The following is a 27,885-nucleotide window of genomic DNA, read 5'->3' as shown; positions in this document are numbered from 1 at the left end:
ATTTATGAATTATAAATAGACCTCCATGTTCAAAAAACCCTAGATCATTCAGACTCAAAAATGAACAAAGAAGAACTGGAACCAGTTCCTGAAACTGCTGAAGAAATGAGACACCTCACCTTGCAGATGTTGCTAATGGGTGTGGCAGGGAGCTGGTGGAGAGCTCTCTTGGCCAGTGAGTGTTTCATTTTTCTTTGTGTGGGTGCAGAAAAGGAAAAGTCAAAGTGGGACCATCACTAACTAATTAGTGGGTGCTGGCTGGAGGCACTGTGCATGAGCAAGGAGCTGCTCCATGTTCTCAAGTTTAACATGATCTCTAAATCCCTAGGGAGATCCATAAACCCATAATCTGACCTTGTGGAGCTGTTGAGCCCTCTGTCCTGAACAACAGCACTACCTTCTGTGCGCTGTTGGCTGCACAGCAACAATCTATTTCCAGCTGAAACAAAGGGACGTGAGTGACAGGTGATCAGGACCTGGCCTGGGTCACTGAGCAGCAAAGTTCTCTCTGTTTTTTTCCATGAAAAGCCCTTGTGGTCAAATGTCTCCATGGGGGCCTTGTAGAAGGGTATGTTCTGAACTACTGGTGGATGGCAGCCAGACAGGCTTCTATTGGCTACGAGGTGTTGCGCACAGAACGCCCATCTCTACTGCTGGTGAGTATAATCTCAGGGGAGAGAAAGAGGTGGGGAGAAGCTGGTTCCTCCCCCATCCCATGTCTCCATTTAGGCTGTCCTAGAAAGAAATTGCCCCCCAAAAAACAGCCTCAGTGATCTAAGAGGAAGAGGACCATTGGAGGTTGGGCAGCAAGACCCCCCAAGGATGTGGATAGTCATCCTCCTGAGCTTTCTGCTCCACCTTGCAGCTGCTTTTCACCAACTGTGAGTGATGCTGAACTTCTGTTTTAGTCTCCTTCATAAAGGCATCAGTCTAGGTAGATAGACCACATTCCATGCAGTCAGCTATCCTGCTTCCTGCCGTATCAGATCAGCCCAAAGAGCAGCTAAGTCTTTTACCTTGCCTCCCATGCCTTAGATCAACTCCTGTGAGTTTAAATAGAAGCCTTTTTGAGAGGAGGAAGGAGGGGAGGCTTCCACATCAGAGCTTAAGCTCAGGTATATTTGTTTCTCCAATTGCCATGCCAGATCATATCACTGGTATCTAGACTGCAAGCTATGAGGCCAACTCTACCTGAAGACTGCAGACACTGAGGGATTATTTTGGGGAGTTCTGGAGATGACTAAAGTAAAGGGGTTGAATAGCACACAGGGCTGTAATCAAGCAGGAACTATTTCTCAAGTAAGCAGTGAAGCAGTCCTCTCAGTGGGATCACTTGCTTTTGAATATTGACTGCAGTCTTGGCACAGTGCTGAGGAATTCTCCAGTGGTGGACTGCTGGGGACTGTGCAGCTGGGAACCTCTTTTGCATCTCTGAGCCCTCACATTAATGTCACTGCTGGTGTCTTCTTCTCCCCCTGCCCCAGACATTACCTGGTGGTGGTCCCTGCAGATCTCCGCTACCCATCCACCCAAGTTGCCTGCCTCCATATCACCTGTTATGAAGCAAAACTTCAAGTGAATCTGGTCCTGGAGCGCTCTGCAGGACGTGATTTGTTAGTGCAAGAAACCACCCAGAAGGAGAAGACCTTCATGTGCACTAAGTTCTGGGTGAGCCATCCTAGGCAAATGCCGTTGTTGATTCTCTCTTCAAGAACTGTAAATACTCTGTAGTTTTCTCCCAGCCAGGCTCCACTTTGCCTTGGAGTGAGACTGCTAGGAGGAGAGTGGGTGGTACCTATGAACAGGTAGCCCAGCACAGCATCCCTTGGTCAACACTGAAGTCCTCTGAATCTAACTTTTAATTTCATTTGTTAAACTCTACCATCCTTCTGGATACACAAGAAGAACCTACCTTTTTCTTCTTCCTCTGTTTCAGACCAGATGAAGTAGCTTTGGCTCTTCTGTGAGGGACTTACATAGCTCCATAGCTAAGCTTGGGGAAATGATGTCTCTCTCTCCAGAGACAGCAACAAGAGCAGTTGGATGGGGATGAATGTGCTTGTTATTTATAAACAGAATCTTAGAGCTGATTCATAGTTGGTGAGAATTTAACTAAGATGTAAGATAAGGCAGGCTTGCCTAAGCAATAACCCTTCTATTACACAATATTTTCTATGCTGAGGCTGCTGGAGTCAGGAAAAAACTGTGGTTTGCTCTGGCCTTGTAATCTGGCTTTCTTACTCATACATGCTGGGTAAGTCCTGAAGGCCTAACATTTGAGGCTATATTACGGACTGATTTCTCTCCTATCACTCTGTGCTACTATCTCCCACCTTTCTGGCACCTGCCCATCTTCCTCGCCCGGTCTGGAGAACCAAAGGTTTCAGTCACCTCCTTGTCCCTAGAAGCAAAATTCCTGAGCCAGTGGGAAGAGGGATGGAGTCCATGACCTGCAGGGTCTGCTGCTATAGTGTAGGGTATAGTGTTGACTGAGTGAGAGCTGGATGTGATCTGGGTCTGGATATTGGAAGGGATATCCTGGGACATGAGAGGAGAGATTGGCTAGCTCTTCCACTTCCACCTTACCCTGAATTTCAGCTCAAGGCCCTCAGAACATTACTTGGGGGCTGCATGCTCTCCTCTGTCTGTATAGGTTGCACCTCCAGTTGATGGCACGGAGGAAATTGCCACTGTAATTCTGACCATCACAGGCCAAGAGGTCAGTATTGAGGAGAAGAAAAAGGTCCTGATCCGCAAGGCAAACCGTGGCACTTTCATTCAGACGGACAAGCCCATCTATCAACCAGGGCAGACAGGTGAGAGCTGTAGATGGGAGCAGGCACAGCCTAGACACTGAGCCCTGATAACACTTCATGGAGAGACTGCTGTAGCTTGAGATTCATGAACAGTCCTTGCAGAAGGCTTTGAAAAGGTGTCTCTTGTGCAGTGATGGTCTCAGTGTTTGTGACATCCAGCTTGTGGTGACTGTGAAGTTGCAGGAGGCTGTAGGTCACTGTCCATGGCATCTTACATGTGTGAATGTCCATGTCAGGTGTTACCACAAACACATGTGTAGAATGGAGATAGAACCAGGGGACAAAGGCAGAGCAGAAGTGTGCAGGGAAGGACTGAGATCTGATATGGTCAGTTCAATATATTCCCTGATTTTCTTGCCTTCAGTGAAATTTCGTATCGTGACTCTGGACCAGGACTTCATTGGACTTAATGACTCGGTAAGCCAGACCTAGGGGGCTATAGAAGAGGCTACCCTAGTCCATGCTTAGATCCTACTCCCTATCTTTCCTGCTCCTCTGCCACAGTTCCAACTTTTCCTTACCCCCCACATCCACCCCTGGGCCAGGCCTGATGACTGTCCAGAGGAAAGTAGCAGCCAGAGTAAGAGGTGATAACTCAGAAAGATGGCAAAGTTGTCTGAAGTGTGTTGCGTGTGTTGCTGGCATATTTTTCTCTCTTCTAATGTTTTTGCCCTTTTTTCTCCCCAGTTTTCCCTGTTTCTCCAGGTGAGTGATGCTGAAATATAGTGTTATTTTGATTGATTGCAGCCATTTTATTGTACTATTCATATTCTAATCCTGGTAGAATTTAGACCTCTGACTGGACTGGTAGAACTTCAAGTTTTCTTAAATTAACATGCTCCCTACAGCTTCTGTGTCTTATGTAAGACTTACATGAAGTTATGTTCTCGGTTGCTTCAATATAAATGTGAGTTTTTCCAGACTTGCAAGACTATAGATATGAGATCAGTTTAGACATTTATGATGAGAGGTTAGAATTGTAAAGGATCATTTCTTGAGATCAGAATTTAGAGAAGTGTAGAAGGAAAACAAAATGCTGGGAGAAGAATCTAGCATTACATTGTCTTCAACATTTCTTGACTAGACTATACTGAAACTTAGCTATAGAACTTGATATTCTGCAGCACTGAAATCCTGAAATGAGGTTTCTATGCGGTCTGGATCATGAAGATGCTGGAGAACAACTGCTTCTTCCTTTCTTTTGTGGGTGTAGGACCCTAAGAACAACCGGATAGGACAGTGGCTGGATGTGATGCCCCAAGATGGCATTGCAGATCTGTCTTTCCAGCTAACTGATGAGCCTCTGCTGGGGACATATGTCATCAATGTAACCAAAGGGAAAGCATACGGCAGCTTCTCCGTTCAGGAGTACGGTATGAGTGGGGGAGAGTATATCCGAACTGCAAAGAAGAACTCATACTTTGATCCAGGAAACAGGATAGTTATCCCAAGATAACCATCCCAGGAGCAGATGGGAAAAGTAATAACATCTGTTACAGAAAAGAGTCTGAACTGAGGTTCAGAAGAGTGACCACTTTTGGACCTTGGGTCAGTGTGTAGGAGGAGTGTTGTGCATGGCCCTAGAGCTTTGATACAACTGACTTCTGCAGATCTCTGTGTCAGACAAGACAAGGCCATAAGAATTGGCTTTTCAAGAAAATCAGAAGTGCAGTACCATCCCACTTCTCTTTCATCCCCTAATTAACTGCACTGGGAGGCTGATTTCTCAGAAGGAAGTGGAGGGTCATGGACATGTTTGGGTTTTAGTTTGGGAAGGGGCAATCAACCAAGGACTGCAGACAAATCTCTAAGAGAACCAATGGCAACCTTCCCTTTCCCCTTCTTATCACCACCTTCCCCCTCCATTTCCTGTCTCTTGTTCCACCACAGTCTGTCTTCATGTTAATTCTCTGGACAGGCTGTCCATGGACATTTTTTCTTACAGTTCTCTGTCTTTTCCTTCCAGGGCTGCCAAAATTTGAAGTGATATTTGAGGGGCCAGTTCAGATTTATGCATTGGATAAAACCTTCCCGCTCCGTGTTTGTGGCAGGTGAGGATTCTGCTTAGAGAGATGGGCCCTGTGTTAATTTCTGCCCTAAGATGAGCATAAGCTAGTCATGTAAAACTGTCAATCTCGGGGGAAATTTACTACAGTTCAGTTACATGAGGCCAGAATCTTCCAAGGCAGGTGTTTCAGCACCCTGATGTAACATGAACATTCTTGAGAGCATCATTCTGTTACTGTAATGTCCCTACTCTAAAAATATCCCAGAAGTCTCTACAGACGAGATGGAGGAACAGCTTAACCTTTGACAAGCAGCCTTATGTGGGGCAGAACATGGCAGATGTTTGGGGTTCATCTCACTGCAGAACAAATTCATGGGAAATGAAGGGTAGCCTTTCCAAATTATGCTCTAGGGGAAACTACAGAGAGGCAAAAAGTAATTGCCCTCGTTACAGTCTAAGGACAGCGCTAGGCTTAACAGCCTTAACAGTAAATGCATGTTCTTAATGAAACACCCATGCTTCTGCTTATAGCATGATGCCTTCAGCATATCCTGGGAGTATCACAGTTGATGCTGACTGAAAGTGTAGCACTCTGCACTAGGTCAGCACCTACAACACTCCTGTTTCTCAGAATAGATTAGTTTGGCACTAATTTTATCACAAAGCTCTTGGATACCATACCATTGACCTAAACAGATAGACAAAGATAATGGGAAAGGGCACTGGGGGAGCTCTGGGAAGTCGAAACATATCATACAGCTGTGATATTTAATTTGAAGTTCTCCCATCATTACAGTTTCCAAGCCTGACCCTGTTTAGTGCTTCAGGGTTCTTGTGCTTGCTATACAGCTGCCACTCTTGTGCTAGATTGTGAATATCCATGAATAAATTGTTTCTGGAGATATGCAAACCAAGCCCCTGTGTTCTCTCACTGTATGTGAATGTCTCTTCCTTCCCCTTCTCTCCCAAACAGATACACCTATGGGAAAGGCATCCAGGGGATGGTTCATGTGAGCCTTTGTCAGAAGATAGCCCCATTCTTGTACAATACTTCAAAACCTGATCTCTGTCAGGAATTCAACAACCAGGTGAGCTACTTAGCAGGAGCTGAGTCCCATTCAGTGACATTTATGCTCAGCCCCAGGGTGAGGCAAGACAATTCGGGAGGCTTCAGCTGAAAAAATAGTGATGTTGCCCCATGGTTTTGGCTGCTTGGCCATGGAGCCTACTGGTGCTGCCTTTTAGTAACTGTCTGACGACTATGACTTGGTGTGTATCATGTGCCTGTTCAACATTCCTGACTGCTATCTGTACCCTCTGTTATTTTCCTACTGAGTTGCAGCTTATTTAATTCAACCTATAATAATATCAGGAAGCCCAGGACCAGAGCAAAAAACCACACTTCTTCAAAGAAGCCTTTCTCTTCTGAGGGCAGCATCCTGGTGGTGCTGATTCCTCTGTTGCACACAAAAGCCAGTGACCCATCCTCACCTCCCAAACCCATGTGACACTCCAGGAGACCTTGTTCTGGCCAAAGACAGAAATGTCATAGATTCTGTACAATCTGCTTAGAGCTTCACTCTTGCTGTTTGCTTTGCGGAGAAGGGTCAGGTCCTGTATCCCCAGACAGCAGCTAACCCCCAAAATAACAACATCACAAGACTATCAGAGTGTGAGATTTGCATCTTTCTTTGGTGCTCAGGCTTCATCCTTCCCCATTCTCTTGTTTCATTTTCTGTTTCACTTCACAGTAGGCCTCTGTTGTGGTTGGCAGTTTGACCACTTACCTGAATCTTTTGGGGGAAGCTGGATCTTGATGTCTTTGGTCTAGTGTTTATTTTCTCAGCAGAGCCCCTTGTCTCAAGGAATAACTGCTGTTTTAAAAAAGGAATGGCTCTGACCTGTATATCTGCTAGTGTAATAAGGTGCACCCTGGAAAGGGTTAAGGAATAAAAATATTTTTGTTTTCTCTGTGCACTGGACTGTGTTTCTTGTGGTGTTTTGGTTCCTTGGAGGGGCCACTTTCCTATGTCTTTTTAAATGGGTACTTCATGCAAGTTCTTCTCACCCGTTGAGGGAGAGAAATAACAGAGTTCTGTGAAACTGCACAAAAAAGGCAAAAAGAATTAGTATGAGGAGTCCTCAGAGGGGAGGAAGAGAGCTCCCCTCCACCCCCACATCTCTCTGAGGCTGTGTCATGTTGTGACCTGGCACAGATGGGTGGCAGAGGCATATCAACCTGTGGGTGCAGCAGTAGTCTCTGAGCCAGATTAGCTCTTACAGGGTCCTTTACAGAGTAGGCAAACCCCTTGTGAGCAGGAATTTTGTGCTACTATTTCTCTCACCTTTGGGTAATTTCTAACATAATTGCCTTGTGCAGACTTTGTTTCCTCTCTCCCTCTGTATTTGCAGACAGACAAGATGGGTTGTTTCTTCACAAGTGTGATTCTGTCCTCCTTTAGCCAAGACTTCTGGTACTATCAGGACAGCATACTTGTAGAGGCCTCACTGGTGGAGAATGGCACAGGTAAGTGGAAATGTTCTAGGGGCTGAGAAAAAGCATGTGAAGATGCACAGATCTTATCAGGAACACCACAGACTTTCAGGCTAGCAAGGGCTCTGGGACTGGCTCTCTAAGCCCATTGAGGCCTGCAATCTAACACAGATATGGACAGAGCCACTGATGCCTGAAGGCATGACCCTCTCACTCTGAGTGCCTGTGGTCCAGTTTCATGCAGTGACACTTAGGGACCTTTCTAAGGGCTAGAAGCAACTGGGAGGAATAGCAGATACCCAGAGTCCTGGGCAAAACATCTCCCTGGTATGAAATGTGTCTGCAGCCAAACGTGCACAGCATTATTACCAATGGGTCATTCTACAGGGTAATGGCTGAGTGTGCTTGGTTTCCTAGCTCCCTCTCTTACGTTTCTGTCTTTTTGCTTTCACTCAGAGATACAGGTCAACGCTTCCCACAAATTACTCATCTCCAAGATTGGTGGGATGGCCTTGTTTGAGGATGTGAATTCTTACTACCACGCTGGAGAGATGTACAGGGGGAAGGTAATTCTCAGCTACAGCCCTTTGGAGAAGAGAGCAAGAGCAATGTGTTCACAGTGACCATTATCTAACAATGTCTTGTTGTGCTCCACCTCCAGTCAAGGCCTTGAGAGGGCATGACTCCCAGAAAAAAATCTTGAATCATCAAAAGTGAGAAAAAAAAAACAAGACTGTCATTTGCCAAATAAACTTTGAGGGAGTAGGTAATAGGAGGACACATATGTGTGGTGTAAATGCCAATCATTTGGAATTTCAGCAGCTGGGAGGCCTTCTGCTGGGGAGGGGTGGGGTTGTCTCATGAGTATGGGAGTTTCATCACACTTAGATCACACAGATGAATTAACAGGGTAACATAAGTTAAATATAGGAGGTGACCAGTAGCAATGTTGATAATACTGTTAGTGCTGGAAAGGTGACCTTGCTGACCTTGGAAATGCTGCTATTGACTTGGGGAAGTAGGATATTCCAGCCACTGATTAGACTCTTCTGGGTTCCTCTCTTTCCCCACGGTGTTCTCAGATTAAAGTCATCGATTACCAAGGCAAGTCACTGAAGTACAAAAAAGTCCTCCTCATAGAAAACTATGGTGAGCAGCAGTTTCAGCAAGAGTACATCACTGGGGACTCTGGGACAGCTTCATTTAGCCTGAACACGACTGCTTGGAACAGTACTTCAGCCTCCCTGGAGGTGGGTGAGGAAGGGTCTGTCTCACTGACTGTGCAAGGCAGGGATAAGCATGCATCTTGGAGCTAGTTACTGCCCTACTGACATCTCCACTTTGCCCTCTTGAAGGACCATAATTCAAACCTGAAACACCTCAGCATGTTCTGGATCTCAACTTCTCCTGAAACCTTATTCTCTGGATCTCAGTTGCTCTCCCCATGAGCTCTTCACACAGAGACCTGTGTGATGGTGTTGCTCAGCCCTGTCCTGAGCTTCCTACCAAGCCACAGCTAGGGTGATCTGCAGCCTGGGAATATCTGATCTTGGTTCTCATTCCCCAGCTGAAATGCTTAACTAGAGCTTAACTGGATTTTTTTTTTGTTTTTTTTTGGTATTTTTTTGGTCTCACCAGGCAAGTGTCCTGCATCAAGATTCTGATATAAAGCCTGGAACAGTTGATTTGAATTACCAGAGAGCCACTCATTTCATACGTCCATTCTACAGCACCAGCAGGAGTTTTCTCACTATTGTCCGTGTGCCAGAAATGATAACCTGTGGTAAAAAGCAGGCTGTCCAGGTGGACTTCAGAATTTACCAGGAAGATCTGGAACATGGGCCTAAGCGTGTCATTTTCTCCTACTTTGTGAGTTTCTGGGGAAGTGCTGGTGGGTCAGCTTAAGACAGAAGAGCAGCATCCCCTACAGATTCAAGCCTAATATTCAATAAATTTGTCTCAGCCCAGGAAAGGTAGCTCATTCTCAGCCATGATGGGGCTGGATTCTGGTTTTGGGCTGCAGTGATAGCAGGAAAGGCAGCATCCTTCTCTTGGGCTCTGCCCAGGTTCAGAGCAGGTATGTGCCTCACCTGTCCTTCCCCAAGTGGTATTTGTTGCTGCTGCAGCAGCAGCTATCTACCCCAGGAGCAGTGATAGACCAGGGATATTCATGGGTGCAAGAGCTTTTAGCTATTTGGGGAACATTCAATGCCTGAGCAGCTGTTCTCCATCTCCCTTTGGGGCTGATGGCAGATGAATAGAAATGTTTCAGGCACTAGCCCTGGTATGCAGGCACCCTACTATGCCTGTGCAGTAGCACTTCATATGCGCTGCTCTCTGCCAGTGGATCCCAGCCCTGTATTTAACAAAGCCCATTCAGTAGCCAAGAGATCTCAAAAGGTGTATTCAATCCCTCTGCACCAAGATGACTGATGTCAAATCCATTTATTATAGGTTTTGCTTCACTCACTATGTGGGCTAGTGTTAATAGGAACTGGACCATGTGAAGAACTTCCCCCAAAGATCATCAGTCATTTCATAGGACTTTTGCATATACCAGAGTTAGTGCCTTTTAAAAGAAGATCTTTATGTCCTAATCCCTTGATCTCCTGAGCTTTCTCTGCTCCCTGAAAGTGAGTTAACCTCCGTATTTCCTCTCTCTTCTCTTCCCTCCATTTAATTTCCAAGTTCAGGGACAGTTTGGTCTGCATAGTGATTTCAAAGACCATGTGACTGGCATTCCCTTCTCTTTCCCTCTTTTTCCCTAGGTCATGGGGAAAGGCGGGATAGTTCATGCAGGTCAGAAGACTGTTTGGGTTGGGCTGCCAAGAAGTAAGTGCACTCCCCTGTTTCGTGTCTAGCAAGCACTCACTGTTCTGTGACATCCCTGCTTACTTGGATACGTGGTATAAGCCTCTTTGCAATGCTGAAATGGCTCCTCCTTTTTCTATTGGATCAGAGCAGTTTGTGTTTCTAGTTTGCATGTTTCCCTTAGCCTTTTGCTTGGCGCTGCTTGGCACTGAGAGGTCAACACTCAGCATTTCCCAACCTATAGGTTCAACCTCTGTTGCCTTTGTTTTCAAAGAAGTCTTCTTTTGTTGCCCCTGCAAGGGACATGAAGCCCCAGACTTACCCTCTTTCAAACCTTCCTCCTTTGATTTGCAGTTGTGTTTCCAAATAACCTTTGAGTAGTTAGGATGCTGCAGCTTATCATCTTGATGGGTGTTGACTCACTGTCTTCTGCTTCTCCATCTCTCCTTTCTTTACCTAAAAGTGCTTTGGGACACCTTTTTATTGGGTGATAGGATGGGAGGTTTTTGGTGATGGGAGGCTCTGAATGATGTCCGAGACTCTCACACTTTGTGGAGCTAAGCTGGAACTCCAAAGAGCTGTTTCATCTCCTTGAGGCAGTGAATAAAATCAGGAAGATTCTTCTGCTGATCTTGAATAGCAGGTCCAGAGACATGCTGATTGTTTCAGTGATCTCCAGAAATCTCCTTGGATCTGAAAGACCTGAGGAAAGGAATTAAAACAGGCACATACAGAATGATGGCAAAAGCTGATCAGAGTCCCTTTCCATTACCAAAACTACTTTCTCTCCTTCCCTCTCCCATCCATCTAGTGCTGAAAGGCTTCTTCTCCATTCCTCTTACCTTTGACTCGAACTATGCTCCAACTCCAACACTTGTGGTTTATGTCATCTTCCCTAATGGAAAAATCATCGCTGATTCTGCTGTCTTCAGTGTCTCCATGTGTTTCAGAAATAAGGTAGGAGTCATGTCTGAGGATATGACTAAATGTGTGAAGGTGCGTGTGTCTGCTGCAATCAATGAAGAGACTGTGAAGAATACTTAATATGTGTAGTTCTGTGTGGCTTATACTGTGTGGTGTGCTGTGTCAGGTAGACTGCACTATGTGAATGGTGAAGAGTGCTGTAATGTAGGGAGCAAGCATGTGCTGAACATTGTGGGGGCTGCTGCAATGTCTGGGAAAGGCAGAGAATTGTTGTGTATATCCATCTCTGTAGGCCTGTATAGCAAGTACAACCCAGCAGGATCACAGTCCGGCATACTCAGTGCACTAGTGTGACTCCTGGGACAGCTCAGGGCTGCTCTACTGCTTCAGCAGGCACTTGGACTTGCTGGTATTTGATGCTGGACAGACAGCTGTGAATGGCTGATGGAAGTAGATTTTACCAGCCATTCAGAAAGGGCTGAACTTTTGTGGTCATTGTGAAATCTCTGGGAATCTGCTTCCTTGGCTGTGCTTTGCATTCCAAAGACTAACTTCTGAGGACTGGAATCAGCCTTGCTTCACAGCTGTATATCTGCCGTGGACAGCCATATTCAAACAAGAACAAGTAGTGCTTCAGGAAACTGAGACCAAACTCGCAAAGAGTCTTGAGATAAAGATTAGGCCTGTTTTTGATCTGGGACTCCAAAAGGAGCAGAAAGAAGGCTGTGGGGGTGGCTGGCTGGTTTGCTGGGTAGAGAAAGTGCTGTGTTCTGACTCAGTAATATCTCCAGTATTGTTAGTTGCATTGCACTGGTGATAGTTGTTTCCCTCTCTGTCTTTCATGTGATGTGTCATCTTTCCTTTTAGAACTCCAACCTATGTTTTCTTAAATACTCCTGAGGATCCTTAGAAGATTCTTTGGGTCCTTGGAAACTCTCTTCATGTAGGACCTCTCCCTGCTCAGGAGGTGGTAGAATGGCCAACAGCAGAGATCTCACTTGTGTTCTGCCTGGCTCACTTGCATTTATATGTTATTCCCTTCCAGGTGGAGCTGGGCTTCTCAAAGGATGAGACCCTTCCTAATTCAGAGGTCAGTCTCCACCTGCTGGCAGCTCCTGGCTCCATGTGTGCTGTCAGGGCTGTGGATCAGAGTGTTCTTCTACTAAAGCCAGAAAAAGAGCTCAGCAACTCCATGGTGAGTGAACCTGCTCTGACTTCTTCTCCTTCCATTATATTAACATGAAGATGGAGAGAGAGGGAGAGAGAGAGAGGGAGAGGCTATTGCATCTGTGCAGTACTTATCTCCCAAAGAACTCAAAGCACTGCCAAGAGGGATCAGTATTGCTCTCACTGTGGCATGAGTGAGGGTTAGGGGACATGTGTTAGGAAAAAGGCTCAAGGTCACTCAGTGACAAATCTATGCTCAGGTTCTGTTGTCTGATCTCATGCTCAGTTCAGCAAGTCATGCTGGCTCTCTCAGAGGAGAACCAGAGAAGAGTGACTGTGAGTCTGTGCTTTCTGGCATGCTTTCATACGTGGCAGCTAGGAACAATTCAGATTTGGATGTACTAGAGAAAGTGAATGCCAGGTTTTATTTTCACTGACTGGTAGTTTGCTCTTTCTTGCTTTCCCAGATCTATGGGCTGTTCCCATCTGTTTATAACTCCAGGTATCCTCGCCAAGTGTCTGAAGATGATCATTTGTGTGGGTTCTCAGATTCTGATCAGCCTGATGTGTTTACAGCATTCAGGGTAATAATGGTTGACTGGTTGGGGTAATCCATGAATTGAGAGAAGTGTGATCCCCTGACTTTACCAATATCCTAGGGATGGCATTACAGATGTTATAGGGAACAGGTCCAGTTTAGACACTTAAAACTCACTTGTTCCTTGAATAAGCTACTTGAAATTGTTGACCAAGAAGAAACTTGTTGTATGGTTACTGCACATTGGTTGGATGATTCAGGATGCCATGTATTATTGGTTACTTTAATTCAGTTTCACATATATTTAATCTCCATAGGATGAGAGATTTGGATTGCCCAGGATTAATTATATAATTAAATATATAAATAAATATTTATATATATATAAAAGTAAATAAATAAATATAAAAAAATAAGTAGGAATTGCACTGTGCAGGCTGATAAGACCTAGTATCTAAATGACTTTGTGTTTGAAAAAGAATAAATTTGTCTGACTCAGGACAGATAAATTAACTCAGGAAGCCTTGTTTGCCCATTGCCGAGGATCTAAATGATTCCTTCTTAACTGAAGCAAGAGCATAACTTATCAAGCCAGAAGGACAGCTGAGTCCCCACTGTGTGAGGGAACAGGAAGCCATAGGGTAAAGGGCGAGGAGGGGAGGACAAGCTTCTGGTGCATCAATTCTTTCTTTTTTTCTGTAGGAAATGGGGTTGAAAATTCTGTCCAACACCAATATCAAGAAACCAAGAGTGTGTCTAACTACTCAATCAACAACTATGCTGAAGGGAACAGGGATGTTTATTTCCAGGCCCATATTAATGTTTGCCCAGCCCTATAAAGCATATAACAGTAAGCACTTGCCAACTGTTCTTTCTTATATATGGGATGCTCAGTCTTTCAGGGGAAAGCAGTCCTGTGTGTGAGACGAGAAGCAATAGTTGCTGTATTTGCAAATGGAGGAGAGAAAATGTTTCCTGTCTCTAAACATGAGGCTCTCTGGGACTAATGGCTTCCAGCTCTGAAATGTTAGTGAGTTGCCCAGAGCCCAAATCTCATCTTTGAGATGAGGGAATATTTGCCCTTCCTGCAGTGCCTACAAACACAAGTAAGTCCCAAAGCACCTGAGTCCTATCAAATGAGGCACGCGATTTTAAACTTTAGACTAGCACCTTAGGTTCCAGTGCAGTGCTTCTCATGAGCTGATTGGATGACCTGCATCCTGAGCAACCTCAGCTGAGCTGGAGCTCATCTGCTCTAAACTAGGACCTGAGGATCTTGTGCTAACTGAGTCTTTGTTATTTTCAGCTGGGCATCTGACAACAACTACCTATCAGCCCACTAAGTATTTGCCTGTTTCTCAAGCTGAAGAGAAAGTTCACAAGTATTTCCCAGAAACGTGGATATGGGATTTGTATTCTGTGGAGTAAGTAAATTGAGCAGAGGGGCTTAGTGTGAGTGGCTTAGTGTTGCCTGGATTGGTTTAGACTATAAGCTGCTGAGAAAAACACCTAAGGACACATGTCATAGGGCTTATTACTATCAGGCTGTTTCTCATTAGAGCTGATATCTGCATCCAGTGCATTTTTCTTTCCTAGATGATCATACAAAAGTAGTATCCATTCATGGGAGCGGGCTGCATGCGTTTATAGGAAAGCAGGTGTGGTGTAGTGAAAAGGTTTGGTTTACTGTCTGTAGTCAGTTTGTAGTAGCCCTGTGGGCCAGCAGTTCTGAAACTGGGCATATGGGATGTATCCTGGGATGTAAGAGAAGCTGATCCATACGGCAGCCTGTCACAGGACTGTGAATTCTGTCCTGACAGAAAGCCTGAAGCCTCAGTGAGTGGACAGGGTCCCCTGAGGGAGGGACCAGTGCAGGAGAGAAGGTGCTTGGGCCTGGAGGGGGTATGAGATGAAACACTGACAGGGCAACATGGGGTGAATTCTAGATGGCTTGTATGTGCTTTTTGTCCCAGAGAAGGAGTTTCTATCCAGCATTTCTGCTGCCCTTCCTCCTTGCTGCTCCCTATACCTCCAAGATTCCCTATGTGAGCAGGAAGCAAACTGTTTTTCAAACAGGTGTTTTCAAAATAGGAAGGGTGTGCAGTGAATCACAGAGGAGAGGGAGCAAAGTGCTGCTGTGGGAGGCCATTTTCCACTGAGCCTCAGGAGAGGGACCTTTGGAGATTTTTCACTTCTGACTTTTTAAGAATTTTTTAAGAATTTCTTGTTTGGCATCTGCTCAGGTGAGACACCCCCCCCCGCACCCCCCCCCCTTACCTCCCTTGTAATTCCATCTACATCCATCTTTTCACCCACTGACTACCGGAAGATATCTCCTACACAATTTGTCCTCCAGCCTGATCAGAGCAACCAAAGATATCACTGATATCACTGATTGCATGTGCCTGGCAAATGGATTCTTTAGGGGAAAGTAAATGCTTCCCATTATTGGAGACAAATATCATTAACTTTAGCGAGGGCTGCTTTAATTTCTGCTGTGGTAGCAGCCATGGAACAGTCTGGTGCTTTCAGAAGCTGTGATCTGGGCACAGGCACTTTAAGCCAAGTCTCTGCCCTGTCTTCATATTGGACTTTAATCTAGTCCCTTCTGCTAAGTTCTGCTGGTCTTGGCAGAGTCCTGTTGCTCTTCTCTTTCCTGGTTCTTTATCCCTGGGCCAAGAAAAATAAAACTGCTGACAGCTGTAAAGCATTTTTAGATGTACAAAGGGCAAGTGCTGTCTGAGGAAAGTGATGAATATGACTGATGGCATCTTCCAGGCTGGTAACACCCTGTCAAATTGTTGCTCTGTTGATATAAGCATCTGAGGCTGGGGTGGAACTGAGCTGCCTAAATTGGACATCTGAAATAGGTGAAATACTGTGAATATTTCTCCCCTCAGCTGCTCATGGGATGGTGTGTATTGGCACATTTAATTCGGCTGAATAATGTGTCTCTGGGAGCTTTTTCTGTGTTCTGAGGGCTACAAGTTCAGTAGAATTCTGAATTAGGTTAGCAAACTGGATGTACTGGGGAGAAGGGTGCAGATCTGCTGCTGCATAGAGTGGGATTCTGTTAAACGTTTCTATTACTATCCACTTCTCCTCAGTCCCAGCGGGAACAAGAATATCACTGTAACTGTGCCTGACACCGTCACAGAATGGAAGGCAGGGATGTTCTGCATAGGGCGTCACGGCTTTGGACTTGCACCAACCTCCAGCCTGCTTGTTTTCAAGCCCTTTCTTGTGGAGCTCACACTGCCATCTTCTGTGATCCAGTGGGAGACCTTCATGTTGAAGGCCGCAGTCTTCAACTACTTGCAGCGGTGCATGAAGGTGAGCCCTACCAGAGGCTCTGCAAGGAAAGCAGGGTATAGGTGGGTAGGAAATGGCTAAGGTCCATGGCCTATTTTAGGAAAGGTGAGATGTGTCTTGTCACCATCTGCCATCCCTGCTGCCCCTTCAGATCCAAGTGACCTTAGAGGAGTCCACACACTTCCAGCTGAAGCCATGCAAAGGCTGTGTCTACAGCAGCTGCTTGTGTGCCAATGAAGCTAAGACATTTCAATGGAGTGTCACAGCTAAGCAACTGGGTGAGGATAACAGGGAATTGGGGTGGTGGAGTTGGGAAGGCATGGGGCCAAGGTGGAGATGCTTTGTAAGAGCTGGCACGAAGTGAAGGAACTGGGGTGTGTGTCTTGTTAACTTGAGGGTACTAGTTTGCATTCATTCTAAAGACTTAAATACTCATAACTCTGTGGTAAGAGGTATAGAACCTCCCATATCTAGGTCTCTGATCCAATTTTTTGCTGCCCACAGGTGACTTCAATTGTATTAATGGAAAACACTTTCTTATAAGATATTTGCTGCACTAAATGTTTCTTTATTTTCAGGGCTAATGAACATCACCCTGAGCACAGAGGCGGTGGCCACCAAAGAGCTCTGTGGCAAAGAGATACCATTTGTCCCAGCCCAAGGACAGAAAGATACAATCATCAAACTACTTCTAGTCCGGGTCAGACAAGCTCTTCTGTTACCTGGATCTACAAGTGGGCTTTGTGCAATCCCCAGATGGTGTGCAGGTTAATTTTGGGAGTTGCCCCTTGCTATTCAAGGCATGTAATTAGAGACTCAAGGCCTGATCTGGGCCCAGATGTGAGGGCTGATGGATGTGGGAGGTATGGGGTTATCCTCTGCTTCATGCCATCCTCCATTCTTCTGCTTGTGGTCAGGCTTCTAAATGGAAAACTTTAAATACATACCCTCTTTCATGTCCTCCCTCCTCAGCTGAGCCTCCTCAGCTCTCCACTGAATCTTAAACCATCTGTTCCACATACATTCAGAATTCAGGTTATTCTGAAAATACATATTGTTTTCTTATCTGGAATTAAAATAATTGTCAATAATTTTAATTTTTATGTGACAGAGACATTACTCCAGCTGGTGATTGAGCCTGAACCAGGGTTTTGTCCATACCTATTTCTAATCCACATGTAATTCTGCTTCTCTCCTGTCTGCTCATTAATGTTACTTTTATATGCTCCAACAGCCAGAGGGAGTGTTGGTAGAGAAGGCTCACAGCTCCATCCTGTGTCCCCAAAAAGGTAGATAATTTTCCCCTTTTAGTGTGCTCATTCCCTTTCTCCCTGGCTAGCTACCTCCTGGGTCTTTCCACTTGTTGGAATATTTCCTCTGTCAAACTGGTCAAACTACAGAGGCATACTCTAATTCCGATGCCACCAGGAGCTTCTCCTGGTTAGAACAAGGGGATCCAATCCTTTAGCATAAACATTCCTGATACTAATGTGACAGCCTGAGGTCTTTCCACCTGTGGAAATGAAGCCAGACTACTGAACATGGCCAGGTTGGAGGATGTGACTTTGGATTTCTGCTGCTGTCTTGAAGTTTATGGTATATGGCAGATTTTGAGAGCACTAGGAGCATGGAGAGGACATATCCCTGCAACTGAAATCTGAAATGAAATGCGGTAACTTATGTACAGAAAAGCAGGAAGGTGCCTTTGGCCACAGAGGTTTTCTAGAAGATCCTCTCACCTTCTTGAGAAGGAAGGCTGATAGGACAGTGCAGTCATGATGAGGTGGACAGAGGAAGCTGAGGGTGAGATGGGACAGAATTTGTGGGGTGATCTGGAACTTCTGTGACAGGAAAATGGGATATTAACACCCAACAGTCACGAACAGAGAGATTCTGGGGATTTTGAAAGCTGTTTTTATCAAAATCTCTTTCTTTCTGTCCTCCCTGCACACCTTGCCCCTTCTGGTATCAGGGAATCCAGCACAGGAGTCTGTGTCCCTGATGTTGCCTCTAAAGGTCGTTGAAGGTTCAGTTAGAGCCACCATCTCGGTCACTGGTAAGGAATTCAGCTTTGATAATACCTTTCCAAATCCTGTATATCTGAGTTTAGCCCTAGGAAAGCCCAAACCCAGAACCCCCCAAACCCTTTCCAAGATTTCTGAGGCTCCACTGCCTTTTGTCTCCCATTTATGTGACTGTGTTTCCTGGTTTCAGATGGGCTAAAACATGTAACAGGGGAGAGGTCATTCTTTTTAACGGCTTCCCCTGGCAGGATGGGAATGTCTACAGCTGATATGTAGGGCACAGCAGAGCTGATAAGCTGACTGGACAGAGCTGTGCCTGCTTTGCTGTGCTGGGGCTGTGTTGCCTGGTGCACTACCAGGAACTGGTCACAGATTGCCAGAGGTGAATAGTCAACTGCCTGGCCCAGCAAGTGATCAGGGTGCCTACTCTCTGTTCCAGGTGACCTCATGGGGACAGCACTGCAGAACCTAGACCACCTGGTACAGATGCCCCATGGCTGTGGGGAGCAGAACATGGTGCTGTTTGCCCCCATTGTCTATGTGCTGCAGTACCTGGAGAAGACAAGGCAGCTGACCCCAGAGATCAAGGAGAGGGCTACAAGATTCCTGAGCAATGGCAAGGATTTCAGGCCTGTCTTCCTCCTCTACCTCCCTCTGTGTTCACCCTACTAATAACCCCTGGTGCATACTCCCCTTCCCCCAGGGTACTCTACCACTTATAATGTTAACACCCCCAATTCCCTGCCCTGTGATCTCCTTGCAAATACCATTCTGAGGTCTGAGTACTAATGTCCTGTTCTACTTCCTAGGGTACCAGATACAGCTGCAGTATCAACACCCTGATGGTTCCTACAGCGAATTTGGTACCAGGGATGAGTATGGTAATACTTGGTAAGCCCTGGGTTCTCTCTCCCCAATACCTGCTGTCTGACAGCGTGCAGGGCGAGCAGCTTCCTGCATTGAATCCTTTTTGTCATATTGGACCCAAAGTGTTTCAAATGCTTTACAGTTGCACTCCAGGGGTGTGCAACTATCCTTGGGATGAAGGGTGACACTGGACAGGCAAATTAGGAATAACACTACAGTAGGAGAGAAGACACCTATCAGTTTGAAACTCACGGTTTTCTTCCTCTTTCTCAATTTCTCTGTAGATTCTTTCTTTCTGCTTATTCTTCCCTCTCTTTCTCATTCATTCTATCTCATTCTGCTTGTGTTCCCTCTCACATGCCTTTTTTTCTGTTCTCTCCCCAACCAGGCTGACTGCATTTGTGGTAAAATGCTTTGACCAAGCCAAACCATACATCTTCCTGGACAACAGGGGCATCCAAGCTGCTCTCACCTGGCTGGAGCTCCATCAGCTTCCCAATGGTTGCTTCAGAAATGTGGGCCAACTTTTCCATACAACCATGAAGGTAGGGATCAGAGCACCTTCAAGGACATACTCAAAGCGGTTCTTGCCAAGTGTACCAGCAATTTTTTTAGTTCAGTTTTGTGTGTTGTTCTTCTCTTTTGCATGCGAATAAGCCAGGGAATGGTGGGACCTTTGCTGAAAAGCTTCAGGCCTTTGTGTATTACCCTTCCCAGCTTTTTGGATATTTATGCATGTTTTGCATATGTTTATATTTATGCAGGGAGGTGTGGATGGAGAAGTTCCCTTGGCTGCCTATATCACTGCTGCATACTTAGAGACAGGAGAGACACCAAAGGTAAATATTGGGATTCTTTCCCATGCTCTTGCCTTCAGATCTGAATCCTGAAGACCTCAATGGGGACACTGAGGCCCACAACAGAGCATCCTGGAGAGGTTCATGAACAAAGTGATGGGGTGGGGGAGGAAGGACTTATCATTTCTCAGGAAAAGGCCTCAACTATCCCTTGGGGAGGGCATTGCTGGCAGGGGAGAGAAGGTAGGGTTAGGCTACTAGGAACTGTTGGAGTTCATGGTTAGACAGCATGCCTGTGTCCCAGACCTTGCTAATTCCTGTTTCCTCCCCACTGTGCCTTGCTCCCCCATGCTCTATACACAGCACTATACACAGATAGCAGTGATTTGTTTGGGAGCAGAAGTGGGCATGGCTGCTCTTGCAGCCAAATAAATAGACATAATAAAATTTTAATGTGGTTTACTTACCAGACAGTGGAAGTCTGGGGAAGGAGGGCTGCAGAGAGGTACATATTATGAACAAAGGGAAATTGGAATTGCATACCCAAATAATAACGAGGGGGACCTCTTACAAGTGCTGAGGATAATAACTAATTACTAGACTCTGTGGTACTGGCAATTAAAAAATATAATCAACTAAAATGCTAAAGACATTGAGAAGCAAAATTTTTTGGAAATATGAAGAGTAAGTGAAAGAGCAGTGCTTTTCATTGTGGTTGCAAGCAATGGGCATAGAAGAAAGGGAGACAGCTAGAAATTAACCTTCTTCCTCACAACAGACATCCTTTAGATCACCTTTTTTCACCATAAGGACAATCAAGTGTTGGAACAGGTCACTTAGAGAGGTTTAGCAATCTCCATCCTTGGAGGTTTTCAAGACCCAACAGGATATCTCTCTGAACAACCTAGTCTGATCTCATAACCGACCCTGCTCTGAGCAAGAGGTTGGATTGGAGACCTCCTGAGGTCCCTCCAGACTTGAATTATTTGATTTAGTGATTCTGTGAAGTGTCTGAGTTTCAGCTGACTTGAATGAAGGAGGCTTTTTATGAAACTGGATCACAGATATTTGACATGTATTATGCTCCATAGCAGAGTGAAACACAAGGACAAGGACTTTCATCCTGGTAGTGCAAAAACAAAACTAAAGAAGAGTTTGTAATAGATCTTTAAAGCTGGTTTTGTAATTTGAGAAGGAAAGCAGAGAGTTCCTGAGAAGAAACCAAATTGTGCTCCAGATCCATGAGAAATATCCCCCAAAGGAAGACAAACAGAACCTCAGAGCAGTTTGCATGATGAATCAGTGGAAGCTGCTGTGTCCAGAGTGAATCCACAGAGGCTGACCAGTGTTCTGATCTTTGTGATGTTAGAAAACCTAAGCTACCACAAGGTAGGAGACATCATGGAATTCCTCATGCTGCAGAAAAGTTGACAAGAGTATTTTTATCTCAGAAAGAATTGTCCATGGAGTGAGGAACACTTTTTTACAGCAGAAGTTAAAGAAATTGTTGGTCTGAAAGTAACCAGACAGTTATTCAGTTGGACACACACGCAAAGACCATTGTTTTCAGATAAAATGTTCATGACAATGAAAAGGCAGTCACAAGTAATGACAGACAAGCAGTTTATTAAAACATGTCTTACAGTGGTCATCTTGGCCCCAGATCTGTGGGTAGATAAAGTGGAAAAGATAAAACCTGTTATAGCACCCAGGAAGTTTCATTGGTTGGATTATAAATGGTTTTACGAAGAATACACAATCTCTGGAGGTCAAAATCCTGAGAAAGAGTTTGAGGATGTCCTCCAGAGGTTAATGTGCTCAGTATGGTTCAGAACAGAACTTACTTTCCCCTACAGCATACTTAGAAGATTCATGAAAGTCATTTAGGTATAGAAATATTGGAAAAAGGCTGGAGATGTTTTATACAGTCCTGAATAAATTTATATTAAGGTATGCTTTGTATGACAAAAATCAAGACAGACTCAAAGAAGCCTCCACCCCCACCCCATGCTGGAAATTGATCCCTTGGAACAAACTATATTGTTTATGTTGGCTGGGAAAAAATAGCATGTTATAGAGAAGCAGTTCCTTAGCTGGCGCATGACTGCTCACAGGGTACAGTTCTGTGCAGTATACAAGTGGGACTGCTACTGTCAACACTACAATGAGTGCAGTAAGTATGAAAACACTTCCACTAGAGTGCCACTGTCAGTTCTTGTGTTAACTTCATGAGAGCCAAAAGGGTAATAATACATATCAGACTGATCCTAGACAAGGTATTAAGATGTATGATAATAGTTGGCACTTCATAGCTGGTAATTCAACTGTTTTCACTAGAATTTTGGTGGTTGTATAAAGACCAGTGCTGTTACCTCCATTTTAACCATCTGGGAAAATGATTTAAGAAATAAAATAATAAGGGAGCCCCTGAACAAATGCCACAGACTTGCTCTAATCCATTCTTAGCTCTAGTTATTTACAGAATACAAACATTGCTGTGCTACTTGTAGATACTACATTTAGCAGCAGAAAACTGGGATTTTTTTAAATGACAGGAGCTTAGTTTAGCTATCCTGCTTTGTTTTACCAGAAGAGAGCAAACAAAAAAGCCACAGTCTGATCCTGGGAACTTCTGGTACTTCATGTGTAGATACAATGAGCATCTCTGGGAATCAGTGGCTGCATCCAGCAGTACTACTCCACTGTCTAGAAAGCACCCAGAAGACAGAGACATTACCTTTTCTCCCTTCTAGAAGGGAAAGAGGTGAGGAGCATGTCACGTGTCAGAATAAATTTTAAATGTAGCCCTTGTTTGATCCTCACTGTACTTGAAAAGAGGCCCCTGGAAGAGGGGGACCACAAAGTGCTGGAGATGCACAAAGATGGGGCAACCACTGTGAGCCTTTGGCTCATGCTCGGAACAGTATAGCTGAATGCTGGAACACAATGCTGCTGAGACCAGTGGATTTACCCCCTCCTGCTAACAATGTACTGATGTTCCAAGGAAACTGGAAAATCCAAGTGACCTTGTAAGGCACTGTAGAAGTAAATTAAACACAGTAATCCTGGTTACCAGGCTAGGTATAAGCATTTGGAATTGTTTGTTGTTGCTTTTGTTATATTCTGACTGGGAAAGTAAGATGTGGTGGTGATGTTTCAGCAGTAAGAGGGTTCATTTCACTGACAGAGCACTGCTGAAGCCTGTGACCAGCTAAGAAGAGGTAGCCAGGGGATCTCTGTCAAGCACTTTCAGCATAGAGCTGGAGACACGTTGCTTAGTGGTGCTGCAGTGAAATAAAGGGAAGAGTGCAGGCTCGACCCCACTGAGACACACGATTAAATGTAGGAGGTGCTTTCTATGTCAACATATGCTAATGCATGCTTTTGCTTGTGTACCTTGAGTTTGCCTGCCACATGTATGTGTATCTGAGTGACCAATGTCAATGTATGTGTTCTCTGTAGAGCAAAGTGGTGCGCAAGGCTCTGGGCTGTATCACTCCTTCTCTTCCCAAAACTACCAGCACTTACACACAGGCCCTGCTGGCCTACACCTTTGCCCTGGCTAAGGACACTCATCGCACGCAAGAACTACTCGCTATACTTGATCAAAAGGCAATCAGAGCAGGTATGGGAGCCTCAGTGCCAGGTGAACATCAGAGAAGGGACAGTTAGCCTTTATGAGGCCTTGGTCACACACAGACTGAAAGGACCATAGCCTTACCCCTTGGTCTTAATTCCTGTCTGGTGTTTCAGAAAACCAGTCTGCAAACTTAAGGTACGTGGTGGCAGTACTGTGGTGTGGGCACTGATTTATTTCAAATCTCTAGCCCTTTTTGGGTTCCTGAAGTGGAGGCTGGGCCCTGAGAAAAGTGGGGTTTCTCATGCAGGATTGCAAAGTGCCAGAGCAGTAGGCAAGCTACCCCACCTCTTGTAGTGCCTGACCCTCAGGACTAGCTAGTGCGTAGCTAGCTAGTAACAGGTAGCTAGCAGGCCTGACAAAGAAGATAGTGGAGGAGTGAGATGTCTGGGAGTTACTGTGTATACAGATTATTGGCATATTAGTTTTTGATCATCACCTCGAAAAATGGGTCTTTAGTATGTAATATGGAGTGCTGGGTATTGCAGAATAGATACTGCATACATGGGATTGGGGTTCACTCAGTGATGTATATAGCCAAGAAGTATTTACTCAATCGTCTGCGTGCACTCTAGCCACTGTGCCTCCTAGGCCTGAGGATTTCTTTTCTGATAGTCCTCAGTGTTATCCACTCTCTTCCTTTTTCAGGTGGGCAGATCCATTGGAGTCAGACCCCATCCAAGGCACCCAGCACTAGCCCTTGGTCACAGCCACTTTCTGTAGATGTGGAGTTGACAGCCTACGTCCTCTTGGCTCTGCTCTCCAAGCCAAATGTCACAGGGGCTGATCTCATCACAGCATCCGGCATTGTGGCCTGGCTCAACAGGCAGCAGAATGCATATGGAGGGTTTGCCTCAACACAGGTAACACAGGGTTGGGTAAGATGGTATGGCTTGAGAAAGAATCTCTGCAGGATCTTTGCAAATGTGATTGTTAACAGTGTGAATGCTTTGAGGAAAAGGTCCTTGTGCACAGAGATCCTCAGAAGGGCGAGTTCAAGTGTCTTTTGGTCTCAGAGCTGCAGATCTGTCCTAAAAAGGCAAATGTGCAAACATGGAATTGTTTCTTCTTCAGGACACAGTAGTCGCTCTGCAGGCCTTGGCCAAGTATGCAGCACTGACATACAGCACGAAAGGGGTTGCAGAAGTGAGGGTGAAGTCCCAAAGAGGCTTTGGGAGGAAGTTCCAAATCTCCCATCAGAACCGGCTATTGGTGCAGGAGGTGGCACTGACAGAAATCCCAGGAAAGTTCTCTGTGCAGGCCCATGGCAGCTGTTGCGTCTTTACCCGGGTAGGTTGCCCCCTTACTGCAGACTGTGCTATGTCAGCCTATTGCTCATTATCTTATCAAATAAGAGTCTCCCTTGCAACTACATACAAGGAAATGTGCTTTAACTAGGCTTCAGTCCCAGCCTGTCCACACTGCAATAAGCCTGCATGGCATGGGAGACTCTGAGATACAGTGTGTCCAAATGTGAGGACACTGATGCTACCATGGCTCCCAGGGTATTGGTGAATGGAAATCTTGCATAGTGGTTCCAGTGCTGTGTGCCTGACTAGTTTCAAGCAGAAGGGAGAGGAGAAGGAACCGCAGCTGGAAGGATCATGGAAGTTTTCCATTCTGAGGGATCTTTATTTCTGGTACTGGAAGGAGTGTTAGTCCTGTTCATTGTGTATGGTTTATCCAGTAACTGTCTGTGGTGCCTAGCTTAAAGGTTAGCATAGTCAGTGAAGAGGTATGATAGGTGATATTGAACTAATTATCCATGTCTTATTCTCTATCTTTATCTCTCCCTGCAGATGGTGCTGAGGTACAACACGCCCTCCCCACAGGCCTCCACATCCTTTGCCTTGAGAGTGGAAACCAAGCCAGTCAATTGCACCAAGGATGATATACACTCTGTTACTGTCTATGTCAATGTCAGGTGACTCCAAAGACACAGCCCCAGTTGGGAAGGAAGACCAGGCATGGCTGGAGAGCTGAGGGGGGGCTTATTGGCTGCAATGGAGGCACCAGACACTTTGGGCAGAAGGTCCAGAGGGTGAATTTGCAGATGGAAGGGGTGGGAAAGAAAGATACAGGCATCTTTGGGGAAGAGTTTCTAAGGGGTTTGATTCTTGCTAGGGAGAGGAGTAGTAGTCAGCTCAGATTGGGGGTGCTCAGAGCAGTGCAGCCATCTTCTGTCCCTTGTGAGAGGGAGTGTGGCTGCTTTGGCCCTGGTCCTAGCTGGGCTGCCTGGCTCAAGGTCCTGCACACATGATATGGTGGTGGAGGGAAGGAGGAGCTGGGAGGGACCCTCTTGACTATTTGATTTTCTTCCCCAGCTACACTGGGAACAGAGCTACTTCCAACATGGTGATTGTGGAGGTCTCCCTTCTGTCTGGGTTCATCCTGGCTGCAGGATCTAGGACATCTGTAAGAAGCCTGGAATCAGGATAATCATGTGGTGTCAGTGGGACCATTCATGCCCCAAGGGAGAGAGGGGTTATGTAGAAAGGAGTTGTCTGGCTCTCTCTTGAGCAATCTCACCATCTCTTCCCCTCTGACACTGAACTAAACACGAACATTTATTGTCAGCTCCTTTCTTGTGCCTTGAGGATGGTAATCCTTCTGGCCCAACTGGCTCAGCAAATTCTTGACAGCTATCTAGGTTATGTTCCTGTCCTTGAGTCCTGCAGGAGCTGAGTGACCCTGCAGGAAACTCAGCCTGGAAGGGGTGAGAGCCCAACATAAGTATGGAAATGAGTGGATGAGAACCTGCCCATTCAGGCTTAGATAAACCTTGCTGGGATGTCTCACACTTGCCTTTCCAAAAGACCCAAGTTAGTTCCTTCCTCTGCTCTCCTGTCCTAGTTGCAGCACTGGCATCTTGTGAGAAGAACTGAGGAAACCCAAGCAGGTGTTGCCATCTACTTGGACAAGGTATGTGTGTGCTGTTAGAGAAGCTGCAGGACAGGAGTGGAGGACATTAGCAGAGCTGTGTGGAGAATCCAGGGCTGGGATAGCAGGGGGGATTGTAGGCTATTCAAGATTCGTCTTGAAGTCCTGTCTTTGACTCCACAGAGTTGTTACTGCCTATGTTTAGGATCAAATTTAGGTGAGGAATAATGGACACAGCTCCTAAGTGAACTGTCATTTGCCCTTCTCCAGCTGAGCCATAAGTCTGAGATATATGTCCTGCATCTGGAACAGGAGATTGGGGTGACCAACCTGAAGCCAGGGCATGTCAGGGTCTATGACTACTACCATCCAGGTGAGTGTGGAACCATGGGGCATTAGGGCTGGCTGGGACTTTGTGCTTGGCTCCATGCAAGGGTAACTTAGGTCTCTCCTGTCCTGTTACAGAGGAGCAGGCCCTGGCTGATTATAATGTTTTCTGCAGCTGAGGTAGGTGTGAGCCCCACCAAGATTTTTGCTGTTCCCTTCCTCAACCCCTGTACAGACCTAGCAGCTTCATGAAGTTTCCTCTACAACCCAGCCATCTCTTCCTGCCTCAGGGGAGCCCTGTGTATCTCTGATTCAGCATGTTCCCTTCATCTAGGACTGCACTGGAATTCCTTAGGCCTCCAGGGACTTTACTCTCTGCCCTCTGTTTTCTGGACTTTGTAGTGTCATCTTTGCTGGATTGCCCGGTAGGCCAGACATGAAGCGATTACCCTGTGTCCTTGCTGTGAAAAGTCATGTGCTCTTTCTGGGATTCTCCACAGGGATATCTGGGCTGGTATAGTGCATGGGTCTGCCTACCAACGGAGTGACAGTGCTTATAGGCAGTTTGTACTGTTCTGGAAGAACTTCCAAGCAGAATTCATGGTCCTAGTTTAAGCTTATGCAATTTGGCTATGGAGAGTTTCACCTCTTCTTGGGGAGAGGCTGAGATATAACAAAGACACTTGATCAAACCAGATAAACACTTTCCTTGAGAGTCCTTAGTGAGGGCCTGGGCTCCCAAGCTGTTCGCATCCCAGAGTTAATCATTTGGGTTACATTATTTTCTCTCTGGGATACTCCCTCTCCCTGCCCTCATTCCTCAAAGCATCTGGTCTGCTCTCTTACTGTTCTCTGTTTCAGCCCACAGGGATCCCAGTAGTGGGAGATGCCCCAGATCAGCAGGGCTGCTGCATTGTTGCTTCTGGGATGATGGGGCATGTGCCTCCTGGAAAGTCATGCCTCAGTGGGCTTGGGATATTGGTGCTGGGGCAGATCTCAAGTTGGATTTCAGGATTAAACCCAGCCCAAGCCTTGTTCCTTATCCTGACGGAATATTTTGTGGTGAATTTATTTGGGTGTCTGATTAATTCTGATTGTTTTAATCCAGAGATTTTCCTGCTTGTAAAAAGAATGAAAACAAAATATAAATCATGAGTCTGGGTACTGTGGTATGTGTTTGGGCTCCATAACAGAGGAGTTACCTTGGAGGAGAGTGCAGAAGCAAACTGTTATAGAGACAGTGTAACTGAACCATGCACCTGGCATTCACTTCTCCCAGCACT

General features: G+C 45.7%; 1 protein-coding gene across 1 annotated transcript; it reads left to right on the top strand.

The window, feature by feature from the left end:
* The first annotated feature begins 651 nt into the window (after positions 1-651).
* On the top strand, positions 652-27,757 carry LOC106495725 (alpha-2-macroglobulin-like protein 1). Its single transcript, XM_067303892.1, has 37 exons — positions 652-656; positions 730-881; positions 1,485-1,668; positions 2,654-2,816; positions 3,181-3,233; positions 3,504-3,521; positions 4,030-4,189; positions 4,783-4,867; positions 5,798-5,912; positions 7,237-7,351; positions 7,775-7,884; positions 8,401-8,568; positions 8,957-9,187; positions 10,087-10,150; positions 10,941-11,086; positions 12,099-12,248; positions 12,688-12,804; positions 13,461-13,608; positions 14,065-14,182; positions 15,866-16,091; positions 16,222-16,348; positions 16,649-16,770; positions 17,305-17,359; positions 18,043-18,126; positions 18,534-18,710; positions 18,904-18,985; positions 19,350-19,506; positions 19,726-19,800; positions 23,221-23,383; positions 24,044-24,258; positions 24,470-24,685; positions 25,195-25,319; positions 25,720-25,810; positions 26,249-26,317; positions 26,546-26,648; positions 26,741-26,782; positions 27,464-27,757. Exons 2-36 carry the CDS (start codon positions 823-825, stop codon positions 26,779-26,781), a joined length of 4,332 nt encoding a protein of 1,443 aa, XP_067159993.1. The 5' UTR covers positions 652-656; positions 730-822; the 3' UTR covers position 26,782; positions 27,464-27,757.
* The last annotated feature ends 128 nt before the right edge of the window (positions 27,758-27,885 follow it).

Source organism: Apteryx mantelli, chromosome 1 (genome assembly GCF_036417845.1).
Source record: "Apteryx mantelli isolate bAptMan1 chromosome 1, bAptMan1.hap1, whole genome shotgun sequence".
In the NCBI taxonomy this organism is placed as follows: domain Eukaryota; kingdom Metazoa; phylum Chordata; class Aves; order Apterygiformes; family Apterygidae; genus Apteryx; species Apteryx mantelli.
The sequence above is the reverse complement of the archived record's forward strand: the minus strand, read 5'-3'. Positions and strand labels throughout refer to the sequence as shown.